At 45.0% G+C, this 26,950-nt stretch overlaps 1 protein-coding gene across 9 annotated transcripts in view; it reads right to left on the bottom strand.

Annotated features, from left to right (window-relative positions):
• APBB2 (amyloid beta precursor protein binding family B member 2) overlaps positions 1–26,950 on the bottom strand; it is a 217,740-nt gene that overhangs the window by 120,487 nt on the left and 70,303 nt on the right. For 6 of the 9 annotated variants that reach the window (XM_054989597.1, XM_054989600.1, XM_054989594.1 and 3 more), the window contains 2 exons: positions 21,724–22,548; positions 1,281–1,489 (listed from right to left, as the gene is read on the bottom strand). In XM_054989597.1, the coding sequence (XP_054845572.1) occupies positions 1,281–1,489; positions 21,724–22,548 (1,034 nt within the window). The remainder of the gene's footprint in view (positions 1–1,280; positions 1,490–21,723; positions 22,549–26,950) is intronic. The other 3 variants (XM_054989598.1, XM_054989601.1, XM_054989596.1) reach the window with 1 other exon arrangement.

The following is a 26,950-nucleotide window of genomic DNA, read 5'->3' as shown; positions in this document are numbered from 1 at the left end:
AGACATTCTCAGACTTTATCATGATGAGCTTTTTCTAAATCAGGCAAATAGTCTTTGAGGTTCCCTAGGCCTAAACAAGGGTGAATTGAGGTGTAGTCTGCATGGTCTTTTTCAGTCACCACATCACAGGATCCCAATGCAACTGCACAAAAATGAAATGAAATGACTAGTGTACTTAGGTCTTGTCTTAAAAATAAAATGGCCAATATTATAATGCCCCTGTATGGTGTAGCCTCATTTGGAATACTGAGGGCAGTTCTGGTCAGTGTATCTCCAAAAGGACATTGCAGAGCTGGAAAAAGTACAGAAGAGGGCGAGCAAGACAATTAGGGGGTTGTGAGGAAAGGCCAAAGACTCTGGGACATTTCAGTTTAGAGAAGAGTCAACTAAGGTGGAGCATGATAGAGGTTTATAAAATTACGCACAGGGTAGAGAGGGTAGACGGAAAGAACCTTTTCTTTCTCTCCCATAATACTAGAATTTGAGGACATCCAATGAAGCAGAGGGGCAGTAGATGCAGGACAGGCAAAAGCAAGTCCTCCTTTACGCAGCAAGTGAGTGAGATTCCCTGCCTGAGTATGTAGTGACAGCCACAGGCACAGACTGCTTTGAAAGGGGGTTAGACATGTAGTGATTCCGCACACGTTGGATGATGCACTTCCAATCCTCTTTATAGATCATTTGGAATGGATTTTTTCGCATGCGAAACAAAAAATCCACCTCAAACGATTGATAAAGTGCATTGAAAGTGCATTATCCAATGTGTGCGGAATCAGCCCCTGAGTCACAGAAGACAGGTCTGTCAGTGACTGCTAGCCATGGTGAATAAAAGGAGCCTACACATTCAGGGGCAGCGAACCTCTGAATGCCAGAGCCAGGAGGCAACTTCAGGCCTCAGCCTCCGTGCCCTATTGTTGGCCCACCAGAGTAACTGGCTGGCCACAGTGGGAGACAGGATGCTGGACGGCATGGACCACTGGTCGGCCCCGGCAGGGCAGGAACAGCTGAGCGACCTCGCCTTCTCCACCGTCCCATGTCGGGAGGATCCCGTCTGGCTCCATTTACTCCAGTGCTGGCGCACGCTGACATTTCTCCCCATCCTCTTGCATCCAGTAGCAATTCAGACAGAATCATGAGGAGGGGACCACGCAGCCAGTTTGCATTACTGGAATCAATCTCTGATTTGGACGGAATAAGCCAGCTAAAACATACTCATTTTTGCACTATTTAAAACTTTTTCCCAACTCTCTGCATGCTCTGGGTAGGCGTGCAAAGTTTACCTCTGTTTCTGGAGTGGGAGATGGGGTGATGGAACTAAACGACCCTTTTCTTGTGGCCTGAAGCTCTGTTGGCACTGAGCTGGGGCACTCCCACTGGGTTGTTCCTGTTGGTATGTGCCAGTAATAAATCCCAGCGATGTCGTTGATTTTCTTCCAGCCTGGTGGTAAGTCAGGGTCCGTCTGAAATGACTGATCACTCCATATATCTGCTGGGAATAATAAAAACAAAACAAGGCATTGTTGTTAACATGTGAAACGGTTTCACAAATATCCCAACAATGTAGAAACACCGTTGTGCTGTCGTCGTCAAAACACAAATGAAGAACCAAGTATTTGTAATGTTGCCAATATAAAGAAGATAGCAGTCGTCTATACAAGATGAATTGCTGTATCAATGATTCAGTATTGTTAAAGAAAATTCAAACGGCCCCTTTTAAGATCTGACGTTACCTAGAAATTCACACTGGGCACATGGATAGAGGATGCCTCTGCCAGGTCAAAGGACTGTGAACTCGTAACAGACACAAAAGTAAAAATAACTGAGTAACCCTGTACCATTTTGTGCCATATATTGTAGAAATCTATTATTCCGGAGAAAAATCTCAGCCTGAAAAATTAATTCACATAATATTTTAAAACACTTCGGTTCTGTGGCTCCTGAAGAAACTTCCTAAGAGTTATCAAGGTTCTAAAAACCCACCCGGAGCGAACAGAGGCCAGCAAAGAAAAGCTCTTGCAATGACTTCACTTCCAAACAATTTACTATTTGAGTTTTTCTCCTGGAAAAAAAAAGAGAAAGTGCAAAAGGTTCTACATCCATCAGCCTTCTGGAAGGCCTGCAAATCCATTTGCTTCCTCTGGGCCTTTTCTTGAAGGCTTTTAAAGTATAATTTATTTGAATATTTGAGACACTGAAATGGCCAACTTTTTAAAATGTTCGCTATTATTAGTAAGAATATGTTTTTATTTTATGCAACTGTCTGCAGTCGTGGAGGCAGCAGGCTTGCCCTACTGCCGCCCCCACCTGCCCCCCCCTTGCCCCACTCACCGGGCTTACAGGGGGGAAAGGCAGGAGGGGAAGCGAATGTAGGCGCTCCCGCATCGCCCTATTGCGCCGACAACGGAGGAGCCTCCAAATAGGCAATTTTCATTCAACTGGACATCGGCGCACACTGTGGCTCGTCCATTGTGCTGGAAAATGAAATCATTTCTGGCATAACGGGAGAATGCAGGACATGTGCATGGAAGGTAAGTATCCCGCTGCCCACTGCCCCCCCCTTTGCCCCCTGGGTCCCCTGGCAACCCTAAGAGGCGGTAAACTTTTAAAATAATGCTTGCAGCACCTAAAGATGTATTGGTGTAGTGGGAATATGGACCAGATCACAGTATACTTGACTTATATGTATTCTATTGAACTGTGTATGAACTTTAATGTAGTTTGTCAAGAGGTTGTACCTTTTACCTTTGACAACTAATTAAAAGTAATTAATTAGAAAATATCGGCCACCAGTGAACATTCGGCACAATACAATTTAAAGGTAACACTCAGTCTTTTTCTTTTGTAGGTAGGAATGATGTGCAGAAACGACTAGAGGAACATCCAGAAGGTAAGTTTCCAGAATGGAAGGTAAGTATTCATAAACAAAGGTACGCTTTGTAATAATATTCTCTTCTTATTAGGTGGAGCTGTGATGTCGGGATGCCAAAACGATGCTACCCCCTGCCCAACAGGAGGCCGGCTATTGAAACCTAACGTTTCATCAGATGGCTTCTTCAGGGGCAGCCAAGTAACTCACCTAGAAGTATACTGCAATAAACAAATTACCTATAAATATCTTTATATAGAACCGTGTCATTAATGGAAATGGAAATCATTGTTCGCTTACCACAATCAAAAGATCAATGTTCTCACAAAGCCCATAGGCAACAGTTCTCTAATGGAAGCCGTGCGCAACACCACTCAGAACAGTTAATTACATAAACCCAAAACAATTACACACAACGTCTGAACTTAAAGGGACATGGATGTAGATATTAGAAAAACTGCTCCATTCATTACAAAAATGAAAGATTTAAGTCACTGTTAAGCCCTCGAGGTTTTAAAGTATCTAACGTATGGATGCAATGAGCCTCCTTGAGTTCTTGAGAACTCCTAGGAGTTCTCTTTGGATTATTCAGGATGGTTCCTTATTGGCTACATGTAAAACCGTAAACCGAAAATCATCCTCCCTGTGATGACAATTGGTAAAATGTTCAACCATAGGGACCTCTGCAATTTTGTTCCTTATGTTCATGTTTTAAGGAGGTGGGACGTGTTGCCTACATGTAACAAATCACATTGACACAGGGCTTTTTTTCTGGGAAAAGAGGTGGTGGAACTCTCAAGAAGGAAATGAGGGAGAAACACATTTGGAAGCCCGCCTTCTCCTGCCACTCACGAGTGGCAGAAGAAAGGGCGCTTTCAGTTTCAAATGTCCCACCGCGGGCTTCACCCGATGCATCTTGCAGAGATCCAGTTCTCCTGGAGGAAATGGCCATTTTGGAAGGGGGATTTAGAAGGGGGTGTGCAAGTTTGAAAAGTAAAGCACCCCTTTCCGTGCAGCTTGCAAGCCACGGGAAAAAGCTTTAACTGTAAAACCCTGGCACTTGCTTCAGCTAACCAGCAGGGAGCCCCCTGTTAGCTGAAGCAAGCCATGAAGGTTTAATGCAATTCAAAGAGATAATTTAGGCCCACCCACAGGACTGGGCATACCTAGAGGAGTATATTTTTTGAGATGGCCTGCATCCAACCATTCATGCATGGAAACGCAATCGCCTGCATTCCTGCAATCCCTTCCAACCTCCAGAAAGACCATTCCTGGAGTTGTGGGACAGGAAAGGACAACTGCACATGCTGGGGGCTGGGGTGTGCAGGGACAAAGGTGAGACATGGCTGCTTCTCCCTTTCTCACAAGCTCAGCTCCACTGAGAGTATGGAGGGTGAGTTCATCTCCTTGCCCTTCCTCTCTCCAGCCCATGCTGGTCCAGTGCTGGTCCAGTGACCCCAGGTATGACCTTGCCAGGGGCCACATGAATGGAAAAAAACAGAGGAAGATTCTGTGTGCCTTTTGTGCACAGAAGGTTGGGTACAAACCCTTGTTTTCTTTCAGCAATAAACCACAAGAAGTAAGGGACCGGCAAGGGCTTGTGGGGGGCCGCTCATGCTCCCCTCCTGCACCATGTCCTTTTTCCTTTCTCTGCCCTCCATAGCCTCTCCCCTTTTCCTGCTTCCTTTTCTCTTTCCCATCCACTTTTGTGTTTCCCCTTGTTTTCACCTTTCCCCCTTCCACCCCAGGCAGCCTCTTCCCTGTGGCCCAGTTGCATGTTGCTGGCTGAGTCAGGCCCAGTTGCATGGTGGGAGACCTGCAAGGACTTGTGTGAGGTACTTCACTTTCCCCTGTATCCCCTGTATCCCCATGCTGTTTCCTCTTTCCCTCCTCCTGACATCCTCCACCTTTCCCAGCGTCCTTCTCTCCTTCAATCCCAATAAACAACCTGCCTTTTATCTGCCCCCACCTTCATCTATATTTCCTGTTAATTTACTTCATTCACAGACTGTCTTTCTCCACAATGGGAACCCAGAGCAGTGTACATTATTCTTCTCACCTCCATATTATCCCCACAACAACCCTGAGAGGTAGGTTAGGCTGAGAGTGCATGACTGGATCAAAGTCACCCTGTGAGCTTCCACAGCGGAGTGGTGATTTGAACCTGGGTCTCCCACATCCTACTCCAAAATTCTAACCACTACCCTACGCTGGCTGTAGGGGGGCTGCTGTTGAGCAGTGGCAAGTAGCCTGGCCTGGGTGAGTCATGGAAGTCGCGTGGTATCAAGTTGTCTGATGGTCATTTCTCGGCCTGGCCCCAAATGAATTCCTCCTCAAAGGCCCAAACAGCCCTGGAAAGGACCCTGCCCCCTCCCCCTGCCTTTTCCTGACAGAAACCAAGCCTGGAATACTGACCTAACTGTTACTTGGTTGTCAAGCGACAGCCACTGAGGGCATCTGGTTAAAGCGACAGGCACTTCTTTTACCATTTTGGGTTTTTTTAACACCCCCCCCCCCCAAAATGTATTTTTTTCAGATTTTTCTGCAACTCTAGGGCATTTTCCAGGTGTGCAGGAAGATCTGCCTTGTCCATTCTTGGCTCCAGTATCTAGATTTAAGTATCCCCAGATCAGGGCCACTTCACTGGTAGTATATAATTCTAATGTGTCACAAATTGCTTTTCCCATCCCCCTGGTTCCAAAGGCACTTGCTGCAAAGCAAAGAGCCCGTTGCACAAATCTTTGGCTTCTGACTTATGGTAACTGTATGCACACTGCCTCACTTACTGACAGAATAAATATCGCTTCAGACAGAATGACCCCACTGAAAAAATGAAGTATTGGAAGCAGGGCTTTTTTTCAGCTGGAATGCAGGGGAATGGAGTTCCAGGACCTCTTGAAAATGGTCACATGGCTGGTGGCCCCGCCCCCTGATCCCCAGACAGAGGGGAGTTGAGATTGCCCTCCGCACCGCCAAGTGGCACGGAGGGCAATCTCAACTCCCCTCTGTCTGGAGATCAGGGGGTGGGGCGACCAGCCATGTGATCATTTTCCCCGAGGGCAACCCACTGAGTTCCACCACCTCTTTTCCCAGAAAAAAAGCCCTAACTGAAAGTATTTGCAGCGTTACTCCTCCTCCTATACTTAATTCCATGTAATTTATCTATTGTATGACTAGACCTTTCAAGTCGAAACTTTCTGCAAACTTCCTTAACCTGGATTGTTGTGTGGACAAGTCTAAAATGTTGTTATAACAGCAATATAAGAAAGGGCTAAAATTAATATAGAGTTAAGCAATAACAGATAATAAATAATCTAATATTAGAAATATTATCATTCAGAATTCTGGATTAAAACGCTTCTCCCTCCACCTTCATTTTCTAAGATTCCCTAGGGGTTGTATTTTTGAAAAGCAGGGATGTTCTAAGAGCTCATTCCTGTACAAGAGCAGCACAATTTTCTAAACAGCTCAAGAGTGACTCTTTTTGCCTTTCCACATCTTTATTAATCACATCACAGTTGCTCAAGGGAGGCATAATAGGAAAAAAGAGATGCTGTACAAACTAAGCATAGAAACGAATTTAAAATTTCATTTAGATTACTCTTGTGTGTTCTTCTTAAGTGCGTCCCATTGAAGAAGCATTGCAAGTGGCCACGTTTAGCACGCAGGTGATGAAACGTTGTTGAAAGGGTAAGAGATTCATTTTCAAAACAACTCCCATTCTCACGCACATGGAGCAGAATCATCATGAATAATATGCAACCTACCCTCACAATTCAGAATAACGATGGTCAGCAGATGGTCCCTCCCAAGACTCATAGCCAGAAACATGAAGCGCGACTCGGGATGGAAAAGGTGCCAGGATGCAAACGGGGAGGACCAACAAGGGCCTTAGGCAGCCTGTCTAATTTTGGTAGCATTACTCAACAAGGAAGTGTGATGAAATGCCAAAAACCGGCCATTTGGAGTAGTCCTTCACAGCATGCAACTAGTTGTCAAGACAACGGGTTCCTTTTCCTCCCAGAATTCTTCTTCAAGAAGTCACACACACACATGGTTCAAAATCAAGGCAAAGGCATCAGTCCTTGCAATTAGTGCCTGCTCTGTGAAGCCCTGGTCACTGACTTATATGAAGGCCTGTTAAAGCTTTTGACGCATGATTAGAGAAGGTTCTTTTAAGCAACATACCGATGCACATCTCTTTTTTCCAGAGTAGCGTACATTATTTCAGCAATCCTACAATAATCACCCTCTGAGGTTGGCCAATAATAATAATAATAATAATAATAATAATAATAATAATAATAATAATAATAATAATAATATGTTTATTGTTTTTCCGGCCGAAGCCATAAGCCATACAAACACCAACAAAATATGAACTGTACACTTGAACATACCCAATTCACATAGACATAACTCGTCATTATCACTTTAAACTATCTAAACTCATGAAAATCTTGTTTCTTTATCACCGTGGCTAAAAAGGAAGCCACTATGGCAGAGGTTTGATTGTCAGGAAAGTTATCAGACAATAACACTGAGATTGCCCAAGGAAGGAAGGGAAGCTTTTCTTATAATAGGAATAATAAATCTCTCTCTTTCCTTACTCCACTTAGGGCAAAAAACTATTATATGATCCGAGGTCTCTAACTTTCCTTGTCCACAGTCACAAACTCGTTCAGAATAAGGGAGTCCAGAGAAACGACCAGAAAGCACTTTAGAGGGGAAGGAGTTAAGTCTAGCCAATGTGAAGGCTCTGGAGGTTGGCCAATATTATCACTCCTTTACTGTAGATGGGGAGCTAAGCTAGAGAGAGAAAACGGCCCAGGTAAAGCCGCCTGTGCTTGCATCTAGACATCACTGACTATTACACCATCGTAGCACTACAGCAGTCATTCTCAACTAAAAGAGCAAGAGTCAAGTCCGGCAGCACCTTAAAGACCGACTAGATTTCCAGGGTAAAAACTTTCAAGATTCAAAGCTAACTTCTGACCTTTGACTCTCAAAAGATCATACCCTGGGAATCTAGTTGATCTTTAAAATGCTACTGGATTTGAATCTTGTTCTTCAAAGAGCCAGTTTGGTTAAGAACGCGGGACTCTAATATGGAGAACTGGGTTTGATTCCCCACGCCTCCACTTGAAGCCAGCCAGGTGACCTTGGGTCAGTCACTGCTCTCTCAGAGCTCTCTCAGCCCCACCCACATCACAGGGTGATTATTGTTGTGGGGATAATAATAACACACTTTATAAACTGCTCTGAGTGGGCATTAAGTTGTCCTGAAGGGCGGTATATAAATCATTATTATACTATATTCTACTGCAGACCAACACGGTTACCCACCTGAAATATTCTCAACTAGATAGTCTTGTCTGTACAGGGAAATCCAGCTGCAAACTACTGCTACAGTACAATGACAATGTAATACGTAGCAACATACAGTTCTTTTTTTAAACAAGATTTTATTAATACAATAATACATTCATGACATGATAAGAACAAGAACAAGAACAAAGTACCAAAAGAGTTTATTATCTATAGCCATAGGCCGTCACAAATTTTCCAAACATCAACTAATAAACAGGGTTTTTTTTTACTATCTAAAGAACAAGAACAACTAAGGCAATGTGCAAAAGCCAATAACAACCATACATCTAATAACTGATTTCTCAAGAAAGGGTAGACTAAGGTCCATAAAGTAGGTACTCAGAGTGGTCCCTATGAATAAATCTTGACCAAGCAGAATTACAAATCCGGATTAATAATCGTTTGGTATGGAAGCTTTGTTAGTAACAGGTCATTATTTGACAGAAAGTCCAGAAACGGTTTCCATTTTGCATAGAAATTTGTTGTGCAGTGTGGCTTTTCCCTTTGTTGCAATCTATTGGTTATTTTCTCCATAATTAGTTGCTCCCAGATTTTGTTATACCAAGTATTCAACTAGGAGACTTCTGAAACTTCCAGTTAAGGGCTATAGAGGTTTTTGCCGCAACCAGCAATGATGAAATTAACTGCTGCCTAATAGTCGGAAGTTCTCGATCTTTCCAAATATCTAAAAATATTAATTCTGGCTGTAATGGTTTATTATATGATGTAATGAGAGCAATTTGTCACTGGATTGTGTCCCAAAAGTCTGCTATATTTGGACATTGCCACCAGCAATGTAAGAAGGTGCCAATCTGTCCGCATTCTTTCCAGCATAACGGGGAGCTGGTGGAATATATTTTAGACAGCCTATGTGGAGTGAGATACAAATGATTTATAATTTTATATGACTGAAGTCTTATGTTTATGACTGGAGAGTTTACTATGCTTGATTTCCAAACCTGTTGCCACTCTTCATCAGAAATGCTAATCTCGCAATCCTGTTGCCATTTTAAGTGAGTAGCGTCAGTTTTCTGTGTTACATCCTGCACCAGTATGTTATATGTTTTCGAAAGCAGCCCCTTTCGGGTAAATTCAGGGGTTTCTAGCAATAGTTCCAGTTCCATCTTGGGTTTTTTCATTATGTCTCCTAATCTGATATCTTTACAAAAATGTGAATGTTGTAAATACAGATACCAAGGAATGGAACAAGAATATTTTGCTTCCAGCTTAGTTTTTTTCTAAAAGGCCTTCTTCAGAGGCAACGTCTACAAAGTGTTTAATCCTACATGTACAGTTCTTGAGTAGCTTTCAGACTCAGGAGCTACTTTGGTCAACCTGCAATATTGGGGGGGGGGGGTGCTTCTCTGCCCTGGAAGGCGCCTGGGGAGGAAGTGTATGTATGGTCGGCCCTGAAGTTTGAAAAGCTGTTCAAGTCTGTAAATAACTCCAGGGTAGTTTAAAGAGTCTGTTTCCTAGGGTTATAGTATAACCAGGTAGCAATAACAGTGGCCCACTTTACTTGGCTATTTAATACTTAATTTAATATTTGAAATGTAATCTAATTTACATGTGATTAGGGAACTGGGATGTTTATAAAGTGGAGATGTCACTGATGAATTGCAGAGAGAATTGGATTTATTTATAAATTGACAACTTATGAATGAATGGATTTATTGTCCCTGGAATGAGAGGATTGCTGATTCTATCAATAGTTAGTTCTAGTTGTGGCCTAAACACAAAGCATTTAGAGAGGTTCTCCTGAAAATAAACGGACATAGGAAAATAAAATAAAAATGAATTTGCTGCAGATTAGAGTATTATGAAATGGAATAACATTGGAATCTAGGGATAAATTTGGAATAGAAGGGAGTGGGGTGAGTGGGTCATTCTGTATTGACTGGGAATTAAGTTACTGGATTATGGAAACTGAAACTGCCCTTATATTTATAAACCATCTATCATATGGAATGAAGAATATGTTGTGGTTGGTGTTACATGAAATTTATTGGATACGATCTGGTGTTACTTTCTGTTGCTGGTGGGACGCTGTTATAAGACGATGGTGGATGCAGGGAGGGTGGCCGGGACAGGGCTAGGGATCCCAGTACTCTGGGGACGAGGGAAATATAGTGGTGGGACGGGGTCTAAGATGAGAAGACCAAAACCTTGCAAGATGTCATTGCAGCAGCAGATATGGACCTGGTATGCATGACTGAGACCTGGGTGAGGGAAGGCGAAAGGGTCGCTGTGACGGACAGGCCCTGTTTGAGTGACAGGTCCTGAATAGAATGTGGAGAGAGAGGGGCAGTGAAGAGCAGTTAAGACCGTTTAGAATGGGTAGTTGGGAGTTTTGGCAGTTAAGAGAGACTCTGGAAAAAGGAGTGGAGGGCTAGCAACCAGAGAAGGCAGATGTGTTTAGAGAGTTCTCTGAGGAGGACTAGTTAATGAGGTATCTGGAACGTTTAACCGTTTAAGGCTGTGCAGGAGGAAGATAAAATGTGCTTCAGTAAGGTTAATTTGTTCTGTTAACCATCTGAATCTGGTTTGATAATTCCTGCATATCTTATACGCCCTGAGGAGAACCAGCTCTCAGCCTGTCAGACTAAGTGGCAGAGTTTGAGGAGGTGCTGGTGCAACGAAGTGACATTCTAGTTCCAGTTTGTGTCTGTGAGAGCTGAGGAGGATTCCATTCTGTCCAGAGAGTGAACCCGCTTCCAGCCTGAGTTCTAGCCTCATGAGGAGAGGTCTACAACACACCAACTGAGCTGGAGTGTAAGTGGTCCCTATTTCTATTCCCCGTCAGAAGGGTCCCTCGACCAGTGAATACTTCACGAGTGGTGACAGGAGCTGTGAGATCCCAAATCAGAACCGCCTTAAGCTAGCAGAATCATTCACAAGGGGTGGCATCGAAGGGTGTCAGTCAGATAAGGCTGGGGGATCCGTCACAGTCGCCTTGGGAGAACTGATCCCCCCAGGGTACTCAGTCCTTCAACAGTCCTGAATGAGAGGCTTGGGGGGGGGGGGAGGTGGCAATCCTTACTCGAGAGGCTTTCTCCTTCAGGCCGCTCCTGGTCGGCCCCTACACATATAGCAGGTCACACGCTGGATTTGATCTTTGGGATGGGGATGAATGTGGTTCTGAATGAGTTAGAACTGCTGCCATGGTCAGACCATGTGGTCCTGAAGGCTCGATTGGATATGCCACCCCCACTCCCCGCAAGGGAGGTGAGCTGATTTATGCTCACCCGTGGAGACTTATGGATCCGATTGGTTTCCAGAATGCTCTGTGGGAGCCAATGCTCCATGGTGGTTCGTTGGATGAGCTGGTAGAGGACTAGCAGGTCCGGCTCTCCGAAGCCATCAATGAAATCGCACCCCGTCACCCTCTTCACCCCCGTGCCCACCGAGGCCCCTGGTATACGGAGGAGCTACGGCAGAAGTGGGAGCTAAGACAGCTTGAGCATGTGTGGCAGCAATCTCGTGATGAGGAGGCAAGAACATCTTATAGGGCGCTTCTGAAATCCTGTGAGGTAGCAGTGAAAGTTGTGAAGAAGGAACTTTACGCAGCTTCCATTGCATCAGCTAGCTCACGCCCAGCAAAATTGTTCAATGTGGCATGGTCATTAGTCTCACGGTCAGAGGGAGACCGTTAAAATTTGAATTCAGACATTAGCTGTGAGGCTTTTGCGAGCTTTTTTGCTGATAAAATCCTGTCTCTCCACCATGATTTACCAGCCACGATTGATACGGTATGTGAACTAGAGGCCCCTTGGCCGTCTTCTGGGCCAATATTCGATCATTTCAGCCCACTTTCTGGGGAGGAGGATCCTGTGGGCAGTGAGGCCTACCACATGCCTCCTGGACCCGTGTCCGTTGTGGCTGGTGAAAGCCGGTATCAATGGACTACGGGGTTCCGTGGAGGCTATTATCAACTTGTCCTTGGGCTCTGGGGGGTTTTCCTGGGGCACTAAAGGAGGCTGTGGTGAGGCCTCTTTTAAAGAAACCATCATTGGATCCTGCCGACCCTGTCAGTTACCGCCCAGTCTCAAACCTCCTGTTTCTGGGTAAGGTGATTGAGCGGGTGGCAGAGGAGCAGTTGCAGAGATTCCTGAAGGATACCTCAGCCCTGGATCCTTTCCAGTCCGGCTTCTGCCTGGGACATGGGACAGAGACACTGCTGATCGCCCTCACGGACGAACTCCACGGACACCTGGACCGAGGCGGATCGGCACTGCTGATATTATTAGATCTTGTGGCAGCGTTCAATACGGTTGACTACGATCTTTTGACCCATCACCTCGCCAATGTGGGGATACAAGGGATACAGGCCTACACAAAGCAGCAACACAAACAGTTTATTGGGCTTTGCCTCTAATGCAGAAGCTGGGGGACGGGACGAGGCCTCAGAGCAGCTGTGCCAGTCCCAGATCCCTTCCTGGCCACTTATTTATGCAAGGCCACCTTTTTAAAAAGTTCTACTTACAAACGCAGATGTTTCTGTGTTCCTCATTCTCAAAAATCATACTGCAAATCCTTACAAATATATTTACTGTACAGATAAACAAACATATAATGTCAACTCACACACTCCAGCTGGTGCAAAATGCTGCAGCTCCTTTACTCTCAGGAGCCGGGCAGAGCAGGCGTATCACTCCCATTCTGCAGTATCTGTGAAACTGCCTCTCGCCCTGTGTTCTGCCCTGGCAGCTTTGTTCATCTGAACACAGCCTTCTCCAGATACCACCCTGTAGTTAGACACAATCAATAGCTGCCCATATCTTGTCTGTAGTAGCACCCATTTTATGTAATGGCCTGCCTGGGGAGATCAAAAAGCTCCCACTCTCCTGGCTTTCTGCAAACTATATAAAATTGAATTATTCAGGAGGGCTTTCTACTCCGATTATAGGGTTGTGTCATAAGAAATAGCTCCGAGAGATACCTTGGTAAGGAACAGGGACTGTGGACTAGGCAATTGGGTACTCTCTGCGGATCTAGACATGCTCCTACTGGGTAGTTCAATGTTGCTAAAGAGGTTGTGTTAATTCACTCAGAAAGGTTCATCTATGTGTTTGGCTTGATGCTAGTTTTCAAATTTGAGGCAACCGTACCATATTGCATCTGTTTTCATTGAATGTCTCAACGACTGATCATATTGTATTTTTGCTCTGTGAATGTACCAGCTATATATTATATTGTATTCACTTGCAGTATGTAATCTGCCTCGGATCTCAGTGATAACGGCAGACTATAAACAACAACAAACACAGGAAAACATACATATAAAATGAGGGAAATGCTGATGGAGGAAGCAAAGGCAAAAGACGGTTAACGATCAGTCTGTTTGCCATTGCACATGGATACCTGGAGTCAGGGCTTTTTTTCTGGGAAAACAGGTGGTGGAACTCAGTGGGTTGCCCTCAGAGAAAATGGTCACATGGCTGGTGGCCCCGCCCCCTGATCTCCAGACAGAGGGGAGTTGAGATTGCCCTCCTCGCTGCTCAGCGGTGCGGAGGGCAATCTAAACTCCCCTCTGTCTGGAGATCAGGGGTCGGGGCCACCAGCCATGTGACCATTTTCAAGAGGTTCCGGAACTCCGTTCCCCCGCGTTCCTGCTGAAAAAAAGCCCTGCCTGGAGTGAAGATAAGACCGGAAGGCAAGCTCGAAACGGCAATCTGAGCATTTTTGTCAATTATTTTCAAACATGATATTTTTTATTCTGTCCACAAGGTGGCACAACTTTATACTTTATACTAATTCTTTCAAAAATATTGCCTGCAACACAGAAGATATTATAACCCTATTTAAATAAGGAATATGTTACTTCTGAACAACAAATACCATGACTCAAGGTACAAAAAATACTCTTTCACCAAAAAATATAATATATTCTGAAATAATTTTTATCTTTGTTTAAAAGCCGAGACTTGTACACACAAGGAAACACATTAGGTAAACTTGCATGTTTCCTACAGTTACAATCCAGTAAAGACCATATGATTTTACATATCAGAGTCCCACAAGGAATACTGTGGGTGAAGGGAGGGACAAATTACTGGGAAATCTCTCCTTGACTCAAATGTTGCCCTTTAATAATACAAATTCTTGGGGGTGGAACAAACCAACCTCCCCTTCTGTTTCACTTTCCCCCCTTCAATTGCTCTCAACATCTGGGGCCTCCTAGAGCACGTTCAGAACTGATTCCAGCTGTTCTTTTCTTCAGTTGACCAAGGAACATTTTCTGCCTGCGCAGGACATCCTCTGCGGATGCAGAGATGCTTGCATTGTCCGCCAACGGCCCTCACTCCTTGCCGCTCCGGTAGGCACTTGGCCGGAATCTCCTATCAGGAGAGAGAAGCATTTAAGTCCCGTTCCAGAGGGGAGCTGTGTGGATCGTGCGCGGCAAAACACAACCAAGAGTCTTCCTGCCTCTCAAAGACAGATACGGCATACCGTTTTAAAGTCTCATTTATTTCAAGTGGAGTTCAGGAAGTGTTCAGGTCCTTTTCAAATGAACAAGACTTAAAAAGTTATGCTTTGTGGCTGGGCGCTTTGGTCCCCGGCTTCATTTATAAGAGAGAAAGTGCTGCTCTGTACCTGCTCACTGCTTGCGCTCCCAAGGGGCTTTCGTCACTTGCTCCTCCCTCGCACACAGGCTCTTGTGAGTTTTGTGAGCAAGACCTCTTCTTCTGGGATGTGCCACAGAGCTGTGATACTCACACTAGAGCTCAATGGGCCACTTCTGATCCAGGGAGAGGGTTCTCAGGAATACGAACGAAAGCATGGGGCAGTTTCACTGACCTTGCAGAAATATACAAATCGGGACTATTTAAAGAGGAGAGCGGAGGAGGAGTCAACATATGCAGACAATTTAGAAAAGAAACCAAAACATGAACATAGTTCTCTACCCCCATTCTGCATTTTCGGAACTATTTGCTAGCAGTCATTAAAAACTTTAGAAAGATACAAGACTAAGAATCACAGTACATTTATTCACACTGGGATTGGAATCATAATGGGAAGCAATCCCCCCTGCCCACGCAAAAAAAACCCCAAACACCCTTTTTTCAAAAAGGAACTTTTGTATCTGAGCTCATCACGTAGTAATAGGAAAGGGAGAACACCAGGGAAACGTCAGTCATTATGACTGAAGTAGTATCATTCTGGTTTAAGAAAACGAAAGAACGAAAAGAAAAAGCCAATTTTTAAAGAGATGTTCAGGAGCAGTTGCTACACTGCTGACAGAACTGCAGATTCTTGTAAACTTTTTTTTGGGGGGGGGCTGATATATTCAGCTAATTAAAGGCCACTGGTGCTGGACCAACGAAGTGGTGCTAAGACATAATTTGCGTGATGGATGAACTAAAAACTCTTGCCCATCTGATAAGTGCACAAATGCATCAGAATGAACCCCTTTTTCACTTCTGTATTATGATTCCTATCTGTTAATGGTAGGGTGTTTTGGAGGTCTTTCATTCATAGGGTTGCCATAGGCTGGAGGCGACTTGATGGCACATCACACACATTACGATTCAAATCCAACATCTAGTTCAGTTTTAATGGATAAACACCTGAAAATGAAATTCAGCCAGTGGTCCCTGGTTTCATTCAGCAGAGTACCCCTTATGTTCTTCATACATTTCTGAATAACAGTACTAGAAGGTAGATCAAGATAGGTAGCCATGTTAGTCTCTCTGTAGTGGTAGAAAAGAACCAGAGTCCAACAGCACCTATAAGACGAACAAAATTTGTTGTCGGAGTCCAGCTAGCTTCGATGTGGGAATGATCTTGCGGGATTCCACAGGGCATAGTCTTATCAACCTCTATATAAAGCCTTTCGGAGAAATCATTTGTAGTTATAGGATCAGATGTCATCAATATCCAGATGACACCCAGCTATCCAAATCTTCTGGTGATTCAGCAGAAGTCTTCAGTCACGTCCTGACAGCTGAGGTCAAATGGCTGAAAGTGAACAAACTGAAAATGAACCCAGACAAGATGGAAGTGATGCTGGCTGGGAAGGTAGAGATAGTGAAGGCCTTTCTTCTCACTTTCAGTGGGGTTCAGTTGACTCTTACAGACTTAGTTAAGAGCCTGGGGGTTATACTGGAACCAGCACAGCTGCTAGAAAAGCAAGTTAGTACAGCTGCAAAAAATGCCTTCTTCCATCTCAGTCTAGCCCAGAAGATGGCTCCCTACCAGACTACCTAGCCAATCTAACTTCCTGAATACATGCCATGTCGCTGAGACTATACTGTGTTGATGAAGTCTCCCCTTGAAGTCAACTCGGAGGCTCCAGTTGATGCAGAACTCAGCAGCTTAGCTATTCTCAGGAGCAAGGCGAAATATGCCTATTACTTCCATTCTGCAGTCACTCTATTGAATTTCTATCCGTTACTGGGTTCAATTCATGACATTTGCGATCACATACAAAGCAGGAAGGAAGGCGGCCTGATCTTGTCAGATCCTGGAAGCTAAGCAGCGTTGGTACTTGGATGGGATTCCACCAAGGAAGGCTGTGCAGAAGAAGGCATCTCTGCTGGGGCCACCATAAATTGGGTGCAACTTGAGGGCCTTCACACACACACACACACACACACACACACACACAGAAACACACACACACAAACACACACACACACACACAGCCCTTCATGGCCCTTGGCTCCTCATCTCTAAGGGGCCACCTCTCTCCCTGTGTTCCACTACAGCAGCTTCACTCATCTGAACAGGGCCTTTTGCGGGTGCCTCCCTGCAAATGGACAAAATCCTTTCCTTTCTTTCATCTGATTGAAGCTCCTTGACTAAAAGTTTTGAGCAGTCCAAGACCCGTCTGTTAAGTAGCATCACTTGGACACAACACTAAACCAATGGCAGAACACCAAAGGTAACATTTGTAGATCTAACAGATAAAAGGAGTAAAACTAGATTATGATATGACAAGGATGAAAAATTAACTAGGTGCTGCGTTAAAATCCTCCTTTTAAGGTTACTAAAAAGAGGTCACTCCAACAAAATATGTATTGAAGTACCCATTTTTCCCTGAGAACCACCACAAGGGCTGTCTAAGCAAGGAATCTTCCTTAACCTTCCCTTCATAACAGGAGTGGGTTGTGTATTCAATTGAGTTAATAAGAAAGCTCTAAAATAATTTGGGGTAATTAGATTTTAAAAAGTATAAGAAGGCAATGATTTTGGTGGAGGAAGACCAAAAAAATAAAGAGGAACAAACCCTGCGGGCACGAGACTTAACAACTGTGAGTTCCAGGCCCTGAATAGTGTTTGGATTTAGTCCAATAGGATAAAGTTTTATATCTAGGATTTTAGACCAAGAGGAAATATAAGAATCTGCTTTTAATAAGGATAGATATGCGGAGGTACTATTGAGCACTTTAAGGTGTAAATTAAAGGCTGGTTGCCAAACCCTAGCTTCCAAAGATGGTTGACCCAATTCTGCTCATAGGGACACTCCAGCTACAGATTTTGATGCATTAAACATCTTGTGAAGGAAACGAAGTAAAGGAAGATCTAAAGATTCTTTAACTGATTGGATCCAGATGGCTGCCCCAAAAAGCAGAATAGGGACAATTTTCATATTAAAAACTTGAACTGACCCGGGTTTATATCGTCCCCCACAACACTAAAAAAGTTTAGGGTGCCTTCAGTAGAAGGTCCTGCTTTCTTCAGCATGGCTTTTTGATGAGAGGACCAGCTCAAATTATGTGTGAAAAGTATTCCAAGGTACGCAGATTCTTTCAGTTGTTGGACTCTAATATTTTGACTCTAATATTATCAATAGACCATTAATGAAAGAGAGGATTCCTTTTCTTCGGAAAAAAGAAGATCTTTACGTTTACCATAATTAATTTCTAGCTCTTCAGAATGGCAGTAGTTGGCAAAGCTATTCAAAAGTCTCTGGAGTCCAATGCAAGAGCGGGAGAGCCAAACTGCATCATCAGTATATAATCAGGGTGGGCTCTCTAGGCCAACTAAACAGGTAGGGTGACAGTTTTGTTAAGGGAGCCAGATAAATCATTTAAATATAAATTAAATAAAAATGAAGCTAACAAACACCCCTCCTGGACTCCTTTGTCAATAGAAAAACTTTTAGACAATCATCCTTCTTCACAGCATCTGACTTGAGCACTCTGGCCAATAGAGAGGGGGCACGAACCGGGGGAAAAAAAACAACGTGTGGTTCGAGGTTCATTACATTTCACGAACCATGAACCACGAACTTTCACGAACCTGCCCTAGTTCATGAACCGGTTTGTTTGGTTCGTGAAAACGTCACATCCAGGTCAGCAAATTGTCACTTCTGGGTCAACAGAAGGTCACTTCCAGGCCAGCAGAAGGCCAGTTCCAGGTCAGCAGAAGGTCTGCAGGAAGTTCATCCCCTGTTGCCTAGGAAACTGATTGATCGGCGCCAGGCTGTCTGCAGTGACGAACCAAAACAAGAAAAAAACGAACCAGCCTAAAGTTCGTGGTGGTTCATCAGAAATGGACTCTGACGAACCACTGGTTCACAAACCACAAACTGGTCTGGTTCATTGGGTTCGTGCCCATCTCTACTGGCTAATATTGTCAGAAGCTAGCATCTGCCAATGCCATGCCGGAAGGGAGGAGGTGGAGGTTCCCATGAGCTTACTATTTTCACTAACCCGCTCCTAGTGCTGGGGAAAAAATCTCTGTGGCCTTGGAGGCATCAAGGCCCTGTACACACAGTTCCCAGCAGCAAGGGGGAGGGACGCTAGCCTGGGAAGGATTTATGTCTATGCTGTTGTGGTGCCTTATTCTGGACAAAGATCATGGTAGGATGTCTATCGTAAGATTATGATACTAGACTCGTTTAATGAAGCTTTGTAAATTCTGTGGAGACCTGTGAAACCTTGTCCTGGCATGATCCTTACAAATATAAAGATTTTCTATCAACCACAAAAATCATCTGTCCATAGTGGATATCCTTAATTTGTTCCAAAGTTTTGACTTAGAGATACTGTCAAATGCTTCCTTAAGGTCCATCAAGGCTAAATAAAGAGCTCCTTCTGAAAATGAAGTATATTTTTTGGCTAAATGGAAAAGTGTCAAACAGTGACCTTCTGAAGCCAATTTGCTCCCAACCATTCCAATCATTTGTCCTTAGCTGATCTGCCACCAGCATCGTTTAGGTTTGCAAAACACATGTTCTATCAGCTTCATGTTTGCTCATGGTCTCCCCTTTCCACAAAGCCTCCAGTTTGGATTTGCAAAAAAGAAAAAAGACTGCTACGCACACCAGACATTTACTTAATCAGTCAAGAGTGGAGTTGGGGGTAGAAGCAAGAAAGGTTGTCCCACAGCCTGCACACTTGAGAGTGGAAACAGCCACATTACCCATATATATGACTGTCTTCCCTTCCATATGACAGAACCCAAGACAGCTGTAAAGGAACTACAGCAGCGTGCACATGCTAGGATGCATTTGATCCTGAACAGATTCCACCTTGCCAGACATTCGGTTTTTCCTGACTGACTATACTCAAAAGTGACAAGCTTCTGAGACCCTCCCAGCACCGATCACGCCTCCATTCAATTAGCTCATCTGCAGACCAAAGCCACACCCCACCCTGCCTCCTCTTAATTCATTAAGTGTCTTGTTCCTAGCTGTTTTTACAAACACGACAGCAAAAAAAATGGAAGAGCTTAGCAAAATTTATTGCAATGATCCATTCCTTGAAAGCAAAAAGGGGGGAAACACCCTCATCACACTTCTAGCCTTCAAATCCCTGAAGGCGCACTGCAGCAATGGCCGAAATAGATTCAGCGAAAGGTTTCTATTAGGGAGAGTGCTGCTCTCATCAGGAAATCCCTCCCCCTTTACTGTGATCATAAATTCGAGCAAGGCCCAAAATCCAGGCCTTCTTGGACAACAACTCTTGTGCCTTAGGCCCTTTTCAGTCTGGTTTTAGGCCAGGCTATGGGACGGGGCCGGCTCTGGTGGCGCTAGTTGATGGCCTCTGCCTGAACGTAGACAAAGGCCATGCTTCATTGTTGCTCCGCCTGGATCTATCTGCAGCCTTTGATGCAGCAGACCTTGCCCTCCTGTTGAGGCATTCGGAGGCAGAAGTGGGTATCAAAGGACTGGCTTAAATAATTTCTCATGGAATGGACTCAAAGGATCACTGTTGGAGATCAGCTACGTGGGAATTATATTGTGGGGTTCCACAAAGCGCAATTTTATCCCCCATGTTATTCAACCTCTACGTTAAGCCTTTAGGAGAAATCATTTGTAACTATGGAACTGGATGTCATCAATATACAGATGATACTCAGCTTTATATCTCATTATCCAAATCCTCTGGTGGAGCAGTAGAGGTACTGAGTTGCTGCTTGACAGCTGTTGTTAATTGGCTGAAAGCAAACAACTTGACATCTGACCCCCCCCGCCCCAACACACACACACCCAGATAAAACCTGCTAAGAAGGGATTTTAAGAAATTCCCCCCCTAAGGGGGTAAAAAGGGGACAAATGTGTTTTCCCAAAGGGATATAGCCGTGAATGTGTCCTGAGGGAAAATGCGCCTCCCAGTCTTCCCCTAAAAGTTCACTAGGGCTGCCAATCTCCCTGTGGGGCCTGGCTTTCCTGTGGGGCATGCAGGCTCCTGCCTGCTTGCACCCCCTTCCCTCTGATGGGTCAGCTGTGGAACTCTGTGTTCTGAGGTAAAAATCAGGTAAAGGAAACGGCAGACAGTTGAAGAAAGACGGTACAAGACTCATGAATAGGGATAACACACTTCGCTTTATTCAAACACCTTTATGAAGCTCGAGTACTATGCTATTATACTACAAAACCAACTCAAAAAAAACCCCACAAACAAAACACAAAACCAAAAAGTTACATACCCGTAAGTATTATAGCTGGATTTAAAGTCATTAAATACTGTAGCGAAGCATGGGTATCAAGTTAGTAGCAATATAAAAGCCATTGCCATCAACTCTGAGCACACATACTTGAAAGTAAACTCTCACAGAATTCAATGAGACATTTTGAAAGTAAACATGAGTAGGCTTGGGCTGCCAGACGGCTTTGCCCAGTTACAAGGCAAGGCACGAGCCAAGCCTTAAAGAACCAAAGCGGGGGGCGGGGGGGGGGATCTCAGGCTCAAGTTTTTAAAAATATTTGTTCAGCAATTGTAAGTCTTCCGAACAGGGATAACATTCATTGTTATCCATAGACCGGTTATACTTTCCTTTGGTCCTAGCAGGGTCAATTATGAGATACCAAGAATGAACATTTCAGAAAACCTTAGAGATGAGTTATTGCAGTGCCAAAGAGTAAAAAGTTCTCCTATAAATATGAAACATTAAACTCAGCAATATTTGTGATTGCAGCAGCAACACCTAAAAGCGAACGATACATTGGCCTCACCTTCACACTTAGCCAGGATTTACTCCAGCGTGCAACACCTCCTCCTCCCCCCTCCCCAAGCCTTTAATGGAAGCGTTCCTACCTGTTTCATCCGGTGAACTCAGAGAAGCGCTATCCTGCGACAACGTCGTCCAGCTTGAGTCTTCATCACTTGGCGCCAAGTTCTGAATCCTGTGCAGTGCACAATCGGTTTTGGCCCCTGTTTTAGGGTGATCCTTTTTTGTCTCTGGACTTGATGATATGGTGGCTATTTGTCTATCTTCTGGAGTCCCTGGTTTGTTTTGCTTCCGAGGCAATGCATCCCCATTAACAATCAGCGTCGATGCCTGGCCATTGGGTTGCAAAGAGGATTTCTCCTCCCCTGCCCCTTGGCTGTTCCCGTAATTCTGATCAACATCCCGTGCCGATGTCTCAAGGTCTGCATAGTAGTTTAGGAAGCTCTTGGTTCTTCGGCACTGGGCAGGCAGTATCTCACTGCCTGAAGAATCCCGCTGGCTTGTCTCCTTCCCCTCCAACTTCTCGGAAGCGATGTTTATGCCTGTAGTGCTTGTCGGAGCAGGCACATTTTTATTAGGATCTTGCTGCCCCTGCTCGGCTGCTTTCCTAAGCTGGTTTTCTCCATTCTTCACCAACTTTATGTTGGAGGAATTGTTGCTCAGAAGGGGCTGGGCAGCAGGATCCGAAAGGCCCATCGCTGCCTGGATGTTAGTCAGGGCATATTTTTTCCTGCATTTTGGAGGGGTGCTGTTCTTGACTTCTGTGTGTTTGATTTCAGCATTCAGCAGTTCATTATGGGAGGACCGCAGGAGGAGAGTGTTAGGCGGAGTGGCAGGACCGTTCCGATTCACGATGTCCGTCGTGCCGTTGCTTGCCATAAACCCTGCCAAGGTATCCACACCCGAGTCCACTAAGGAAGAAGCAGAAATATGCATGAGATGCTTAGCAGAATCATCGCCCAAGTTAAGAAAACCACTAAATAGGCAGCAGGACCTCTCAGCTGAGGGCAAATCTGCAGAAATGTAGGGGGTCGACAGTTCTAACATGTTAATCCCGAGCATCGTCTGTACTGCCAGCCTGTGCTGATCTACCCAGGAGTCTATACAGCAGAGTCAAGGCACTGGGTGCCTACAGAGGTGACTTGCAGTGTACTCCTACACAGGGCTTTTTTTCTGGGAAAAGAGGTGGTGGAACTCAGTGGGTTGCCCTCAGAGAAAATGGTCACATGGCTGGTGACCCCGCCCCCTGATCTCCAGACAGAGGGGAGCTTAGATTGCCCTCCGTGCCACTGAGCGGCGCGGAGGGCAATCTCAACTCCCCTCTGCCTGGAGATCAGGGGGTGGGGCCACCAGCCATGTGACCATTTTCAAGCGGTTCCGGAACTCCGTTCCACCGCGTCCCCCCTGAAAAAAAAGCCCTGCTCCTACACAGTATTACTCCAGGCTAAACCCACTGAAATTAACTCTGCAGAGGATTGCACTGATAGCGCACATACAGGAAAAGACACAACGAAAGCCCCCTGGCACTTCTTCCAGGTACTACCACTTTGTACATTTTGCAGTAAAGAATCAAAACGACAGAAGTGCATACACGATTATTTCCTGGAAAAGGAGGACAGACTCTGTCCCATGTAAGATCATTGATTTAGGGTAGTGAAGAAAGGAAACACAAAGTATTTATTGGATGAGATTGGGGATTCAGTTACGTTGCACAATTTTTTCCATGTTAAATGAGTATCTTTTAAATGTCCAAATTTAAATAGCAGGATGCTGCAAAAAGGAGAAAGGGGGTGAACCCTTTCCTTGCCTGCCATTTTCTTGCTACTCTTACCCCCACTGGGGAAAACTTACACCATGCCCGTATCCCACACCCCCTCCACCGCTGCGGTAAATGCAAGCTGTGGGAGGGCTTCACCCAGCAGGAGAACAGTGTTCGGCATTCAAAGATACACTGCCCCTGGGCATGGAGATGGCAGCAGCCACGGAGAGACCTCTCTTCTGTCACCGTGTCTCACCCTCTTTCAAAGCCACAGTGATAATATGCACATTCAAAGAAACGGCACATTCCACTGGAGGCCTTCCGGTTCTAGCAAACACATGAAATATGAAAGGAAAAGGTGCATCGCTCCACACGTATTAACCCACGAAGTCATATTCAGACAGTGTGGTGTAGTGGTTAGAGTGGTAGACTAGAATCTGGGAGACCCAGGCGGGAATCCCCGCTCTGCCATGGAAGCTTGCCTGGAGACCTCGGGCCAGTCACACATACTCAGTCCAATCTACCTTACAAGATTGTTGTGAAGATAAAATGGAGGAGAGGAGAATGATGTAAGCTGCTCTGGGTCCCCATCGGGAAGAAAAAGTGGAGCATGAATGAATGAATGAAAGTCAGGCTCGGCCATGGTCCCCTGTAGTGATTGGAAACACGTTCTCTTCCTTTCACCACAGCAAACGCCAGCGCATCTTGATGCCACGAAAACACAAAGCAGCAATCTTTGCAGCTCTGTTCACAGATAACACTGTCCAGTTTGTTAGGGCAGATTTGGATGGCTCAAATCAGCTTATATATTTTAAAATGAACTCTCAGCACACCTGAAGAGACCACTTTATAGCAGGTATATGCACTTTCTCAAAGCATCACTTAGCCATTAGTTTATATGTAACAAGGAACAATATATAGATTATAGAACACTACAACATTACAACTTCAACTACTTTCAGTTGCAAACTTTAGAGAGACTTTTAAATCAATAAAAGCTTCACTCCCAATTCCATGGGAGGTGGCTTTACTGCACCTGCCACTGCTGGTCTGCTGCTACTGGCCTACCGTTTGCGTTTAATTTCTCGGCAGTTAAAGGAGCAGACATTTAAGAGACAAGTTGCGGAAACCTGGCAAAGAAAAACGGCACAAGTTTTCCACTCTAGGTGGAGAGGTACTGCGGCCAAAAATGTGATTGAGGTATAGAGTTGCAGAGCTTGGGTGCCCTGATGAGGAAGGCTCAACAAAGTCATTTCTGTACAATCTGGATACCCATAATAGCAAAGAGGAAGAATTCAAAAGCGAAACTGTTTGCAACAAGATGGATATGAAACAGTAAGAAATTCCATATGACAAAAGCAGATTATGTGGATCAGAGACTGGCCACTGCCTTGCAGCAGAGGCCCCAAATTAAGGTCCCTCCAGGCTTCCACTTTTAAGCAGACCCTGATCGTTTAGGGTGCCTACGGGATCCTTCATAAACTATGGACTGTTTCACGCGGATGTGATATGCCAGATCTCGATTCACTGGGGAACTGAGGGGCAGAGAACCGAACAGAACGGGGCCGTTTCTATTTATGCTCTGGGGTTCTGCCTGTATCCGTGGGAACAACTGCAGCTTCTTACACTATCACTTAATGCCACACTCCACCCATCAGCTGAGAACCAGCACGGAGTAGTAGTCAGAGTGCTGGGCCAGGATCAGACCCCGGCTCAAACTGGGTAACCCTGGGGCAGTCCCACTCTCTCACCCTGATCTACCTTAAAAACGGTTGTTCTCCTGAGTATAAAATGGAAGAAGGGAGAACCATGTTGTAAGCAGGTTCGGGTCCCCACTCAGTAAGAAGAAATGCCAAGTTTAAGGATCTAAATAAATAAACAGGCAGACACCACAGGTAGCAGCCCTGAGCAGACATACGTTGCTCTTATACAAAGCATTCCTTCGCTAACTTGCATAATAATATCAACCACATTCAAATGGAATCAAAGACACTTGAGTAGTGAAAGCAAAAAATGCATGTTTCGTATTTCTCTGAATTACATGAATAGCACGCCTCATTCTCCCTTTGAGGAGGAGGGGAAAGAAGACCGGAAGCCATGCGTGGCATTAATATTTTGTGATTCCACATACAGGAGTCTGCAGTTTTGGAAAGACTGGAATGCAAAGTAAAACTGAAGCTCATGGAAGAAGAGGATTTGTAAGGCAGATGAAGTTAACGTTCTCAGTCTTCAGCCGTGCAGGACTGTTTGCATCAGCAAGGGCTGAACTAAACGTGACACCTGGGAGTTCTGTGAATGGACAACCCAGCCCTCCTCCCCCCCCCCAGTCAGCTCCCAGGCGCACAGGGGGCCAATGCTGAGCAGAACGCAGCGAAAGGGTGGCAGGGATTTCTGAGGGGCCCCCCCACCCCCTCCTGAGCCATTTTCCTGACCTGAAACGGTCTCAAAGATTCCTTTTAGTTTTGCCCCAACAAGACAAAAATGGGCATCTCTCAGGTCAGGAAAATGGATTGGAGGAAGGAACACACACACACACACATACACACACACACACGCCGATGCTGCTGTCACATCATAATTGTCCCCATGCACATGACACCCAAAGGAAAAAAGCTCTTAGAGCTCCATTCTCAGAACTTTCAACATCCTGCCAGTTCAGCTCTTAGACAACCACGAAAGCCATTTGCTCCTCACACATGAGGCCTAAACAAATGTGCTCCATCTGCCCCTGTTGGCAGTGGGGCTCCCCTTTTTTTTTCTATTATCCCTAGTAAATCAGCATCCCCTCTCTGCCTACGGGGGAAATTTGAGGGGGATACTTTTAAATATTTTTGTTGCTGTGCACACTTGCGCACAAAAGTGTGCTGCTTTCCTTTCTATTGCTGCCCCCATCCGCCTATCTGGAGTGCATGCTTTTTGGGGAGCTTCAGCTATTGTACAGTATATTCAACCACATCTACTGTGAGATTAAATGTTCTACTCAACTAAACAATCATAACTTTTGCAAGAGAGTTATAGTCAGTTTACTCGCGCATCTAGCTTTAGGATCCAGCGCAAAACAGTCCAATGCAGAGTAAGTTCAGTGCATACGGTAGGTGGAGAGAAGTCTCCCGCAACATGGGGGAGAAGGGTTCCTCAGGCAGTTATCCTTGGTTTATGAACAGGGGTGTTATGATGTGCTAAAGTGTCCCTATTCTCATCTGTGGAATATTGGAAAGTATGTTAGAATCAGCTGCAAGGAACAATGTCTAGTTACTTTTTGTACAACCTTTGCACACCTCAGGAAATAGCAGGAATTGCATAGAGTAAGAACCCTAGGAGCCCGGGAACGTGTCAATCCCCCTAGAGGTTGATCAGTGATACTTATTCAGTGGCCTGGGAGCCACGTGTCGCTCTTCTGAGCACTGCAATGAGCACTGAGCACCTTCTCTACGTTTTGGTAAGGCGGGTAAGGCCTTTGGCTGGTTGGGACTGTCACTGGCTGCTGGCTCCCACCCTGAAACAGCTGCTGCCAGAAGAACAGAAAAGTTATGAGCCTCCCTGAAGCGCCAGCA

The sequence above is a fragment of the Eublepharis macularius genome, chromosome 10, assembly GCF_028583425.1.
Source record: "Eublepharis macularius isolate TG4126 chromosome 10, MPM_Emac_v1.0, whole genome shotgun sequence".
In the NCBI taxonomy this organism is placed as follows: Eukaryota; Metazoa; Chordata; class Lepidosauria; order Squamata; family Eublepharidae; genus Eublepharis; species Eublepharis macularius.
Note: the sequence above shows the minus strand (reverse complement) of the source record. Positions and strands in the feature narration are given on the sequence as shown.